This window comes from Colobus angolensis, unplaced genomic scaffold (assembly GCF_000951035.1).
Source record: "Colobus angolensis palliatus isolate OR3802 unplaced genomic scaffold, Cang.pa_1.0 Scaffold65, whole genome shotgun sequence".
Taxonomy (NCBI): domain Eukaryota; kingdom Metazoa; phylum Chordata; class Mammalia; order Primates; family Cercopithecidae; genus Colobus; species Colobus angolensis.
Genome location: NW_012120154.1, coordinates 2,283,644 through 2,287,893, shown reverse-complemented (window position 1 = coordinate 2,287,893; position 4,250 = coordinate 2,283,644). Strand labels below are relative to the sequence as shown.

Below are 4,250 nucleotides of genomic sequence, written 5' to 3'. Positions count from 1 at the left end.
CATCCCCTCACACCTCTGCCCACTGCGCTTACCCCTACCTTTTTTTTTTTTTCTTTTCTTTTTTGAGACAGGGTCTCACTCTGTCACCCAGGCAGGAGTGCAGTGGCACGATCTTGGCTCACTGCAACCTCCACCTCCCGGGTTCAAGTGATTCTCGTGCTTCAGCCTCCCAAGTAGCTGGGACTACAGGCACCCGCCACCACGCCCAGCTAATTTTTGCGTTTTTAGTAGAGACAGGGTTTTACCATATTGCCCAGGCTGGCCTTGAACTCTCGGCTTCAAGTGACCTGCCCGCCTTGGCCTCCCAAAGTGCTGGGATTACAGGTGTGAGCCACCGTGCCCGGCCCCACTGCCTGTTTTTTTTGGGGGGTTGTCCTCTCGCACCAGGGGCTCCCTCTTGTTCTTTTAGATTCCAGGGGTACATGTGCAGGGTTGTTACATGGATATATTGTGTGATGCTGAGGTTTGAGTCCCCCAGTCTACTGGCACATAGCACCCAATAGGTAGTTTTTCAGCCCTGGTCTCCTTCCCTCCCTTCTTTTGGACTCTCCAGTGTCTATTATTTCCATCTTTATGTGCATGTGTACCCCTCACCATATACAAAAATTAACTCAGCCGGGCGCAGTGACTCATGCCTGTAATCCCAGCACTGGGAGGCCTAGGCTGGCGGATCAAGAGGTCAGGAGTTTGAGACTAGCCTAGCCAACATGGTGAAACCCCATCTCTGCACCTGTAATCCCAACTATTCGGGAGGCTGAAGCAGGAGAACTGCTAAAACCCGGAAGGTGGGAGGTTGCAGTGAGCCCAGATCACGCCACTGCACTCCAGCCTGGGCAACAGAGCAAGACTCTGTCATGAAAGAAAAAAAAAAAATTAACTCAAGATGTGCTGGGCATGATGACTCACGCCTGTAATCCCAGCACTTCAGGAGGCCAAGGCGGGTGGATCACTTGAGCCTGAGAGTTCAAGACCAGCCTGGGCAACATGGCAAATCCCCATCTCTACAAAAAATACAAAAATCAGCCAGGCATGGTGGCATGTGCCCATGGTCCCAGCCATTTGGGAGAGTGAAGTGGGAGATTGCATGAATTCAGGGAGGAGAAGGCTGTAGTGAGCTGAGATCATGCCACTGCACTCCAGCCTGGGCAACAGAGTGAGGCTTTGCTTAAAAAAAATAATAATAACCTGGGCCGGGCACGGTGGCTCACGCCTGTAATCCCAGCACTTTGGGAGGCTGAGGCGGGTGAATCACGAGGTCAGGAGATCGAGACCATCCTGACTAACACGGTGAAACCCCATCTCTACTAAAACTACAAAAAATTAGCCGGGCGTGGTGGTGGGCACCTGTAGTCCCAGCTACTCAGGAGGTTGAGGCAGGAGAATGGCGTGAACCCAGGAGGAGGAGCTTGCAGTGAGCCGAGATTGTGCCACTGTACTCCAGCCTGGGCGACAGAGCAAGACTCTGCCTCAAAAATAATAATAATAATAATAATAATAATAATAATAATAATAACTCAAGATGAATTAAAGACTTAAATGTAAGACCTCAAACTACAAAACTCTTAGAACAAAACCTGAGAAATATGAAATACTCTACTGGACACTGGTCTATGCAAACAATTTATGATTAAATTCTGAAAAGCAAATGCAACCAAAACAGAAATTGACAATTGGGGTCTAATTAAATGGAGCTCCTGCACAGCAAAAGAAACTATCAACAGAGTCAACAGACAATCTCCCTTTTCTAAGGAGCTCTTGTCACCTCCCTGTCTTTCTCCAGGCCTTCTCAGTCCTTCTGGTGCCAGTTCTTTTCTCTTCCTGACGACCTCATCCTCACCTCTCCCTCCCTTCCTCCCTGTGATGTCTCACCAGTTGATACCTCCTAATTTCTCTCTTTCCATCTCAGCAGTCCCGGAGTGTGGATGTTTTAGAGAATGGCTTAAGAAGTTTGCAGCTTGGACCCGTAACCCCCTCATCGTCAAGACGCAACTCAAGATGACTTTCCCTGGGGCATGTCAGTTGCCTCACAGCCTGCTGGTCCTTTGGGCAAGCACCAAGCTCCACAGTGCCGGTTCCTTGCCCCAAACCTGGCCCCATCCAAGTACAGAAGACCTTTCTTTCCTCCTTTTTCCATATTGCTTTTCTGTTCTAAGTGGGTTAATAATTTTTTAATTGAAAAAATAAAGATAATTTTAAAGTCTGTAAATCCGGCCAGATACGGTGGCTCATGCCTGTAATCCTAGCACTTTGGGAGGCTGAGGTGCTCAGCCAATAAATTTCTATTGTTTATGAATCACCCAGTCTGTGGTATTTTGTTATAGGACATATGGACTAAGACACTGAGTTAAGGCAGAGTGCAGTTGCTCATGCCTATAATCCCAGCACTTTGGGAGGCTGAGGTGGGTGGATCATGTGAGGTCAGGAGTTTGAGATCAGCCTGACCAACATTGCGAAAACCCGTCTCTACTAAGAATACAAAAAATAGCCAGGTGTAGTGGCACGTGCCTGTAATCCCAGCTACTTGGGAGGCTGAGGCAGGAGAATCACTTGAACCTAGGAGGTGAGGGTTGCAGTGAGCCGAGATCATGCCACTGCACTCCAGCCTGGGCAAGCAAGTGAGACTCCATCTCAAAAAAGAAAAAGAAAAAGAAAAAAAGGCCAGGCACGGTGGCTCACCGAAATGCTGTAATACCAGCATTTTGGGAGGCTGAGGTGGGTGGATCACCTGAGTTTGGGAGTTTGAGACCAGCTTGGCCAACATGGAGAAATCCCGTCTCTACTAAAAATACAACATTAGCCTGGCGTGGTGGTGGTCGCCTATAGTCCCAGCTACTTGGGAGGCTGAGGCAGGAGAATCCCTTGAACCTGGGAGGTAGACGTTGCAGTGAGCTGAGAAAGCGCCATTGCACTCCAGCCTGGGTAACAAGAGCAAAACTCCATTTCAAAAAAAAAAAAAAAATGTACAAAGAATTTTATTCTACAGCACCAAAAAAATAAAAATAAAAAACAGACAACAACAACAATGCTCTATTGAAAGATTCCCTGTTAAGTCTAGAATCACTGCATTATTTTATAGTCCAGGTAACCTCTGTCCCTTCTCAGTATCTGTGTTCAAATAAATAAGGTCAAACTCTATGGAGCAGAGGTGCCCATAAAATTGATTGAAAAAAGCAAAAAACAGCCAGGTGCCGTGGCTCACGCCTGTAATCCCAGCACTTTGGGAGGACGAGGTGGGCAGATCACAAGATCAGGAGTTCGAGGCCAGCATGGCCAATATGGTGAAACCCCGCTCTACTGAAAATACAAAAAAAATTAGCCAGATGTGGTGGTGGACGCCTGTAATCCCAGCTGCTCAGGAGGCTGAGGCAGGAGAATTGTTTGAACCTGGGAGGTGGAGGTTGCAGTGAGCTGAGATCACGCCACTGCACTCCAGCCTGGGTGACAGAGACTCCGTCTCAAAATAAAATAAAATAAAATAAATAAAAACTATAACTATTTAAAGTCATTTCCACAGTTAATTACTTAAGGCTGATGCAGTTTCTGAAAACTTCACAAGCACGCAAAATCCTAGAATATGGTATCTTTTAAAAGGTTCATAAAAGGATGGAAAGGACTCTGAAAAGCACTCGAGTACAGGTTTCTCATAACTTTAAAATCATATCATGGAAAAATAAATAAATGTTAAAAGATCATATCATGGGTAAGAATTCCCCAGGAATTCCACAATTCCCCAAGAATTGGACTGGGTAAGAATTCCTGTTGCTTCAGTAAGAGAAAAAAAAAACTGACTGGTTTATAAAACTGCTAACACAAGTAAAACAAAAATTAATGAAATACCAAAAAATACTTTGCCAGATTATCATGCTAAATTAGCCAATATTAAAATTGTTTAGATACACAATTTGAATGAACTCCATGGTCTAAATCAAATTACCTGCGATAACCCATTAGTTATCACTGCTATGCACCTACATTGGAGAAGCAACTGCCATTCAAGAGGACCTAAGTCCAGTGTTAAGCATGGACTCATGGAGAACCAGGACAGCCGCCTTGTCCTTCCTGAGGAAAAAAAGCTTTTATTCTTAAAGGTTCTGTATTCCATGACTCGTCATGGAAAAGATAAAATAATCCAAATTGAATATACGTACTTATAAATTGAGGAAATCGTTTTTATTTATTTATTTTTGAGATGGAGTTTCACTCTTGTGGCCTAGGCTAGAGGGTAATGGTGTGATCTCAGCTCACTGCAA

General features: G+C 45.3%; 1 protein-coding gene across 1 annotated transcript in view; it reads left to right on the top strand.

The window, feature by feature from the left end:
- APOBEC3H (apolipoprotein B mRNA editing enzyme, catalytic polypeptide-like 3H) overlaps positions 1 to 2,293 on the top strand; it is a 7,048-nt gene extending 4,755 nt beyond the window's left edge. The window contains exon 3 of the mRNA XM_011964325.1: positions 1,907 to 2,293. Within this exon, the coding sequence (XP_011819715.1) occupies positions 1,907 to 1,999 (93 nt within the window). The 3' untranslated portion in view covers positions 2,000 to 2,293. The remainder of the gene's footprint in view (positions 1 to 1,906) is intronic.
- The last annotated feature ends 1,957 nt before the right edge of the window (positions 2,294 to 4,250 follow it).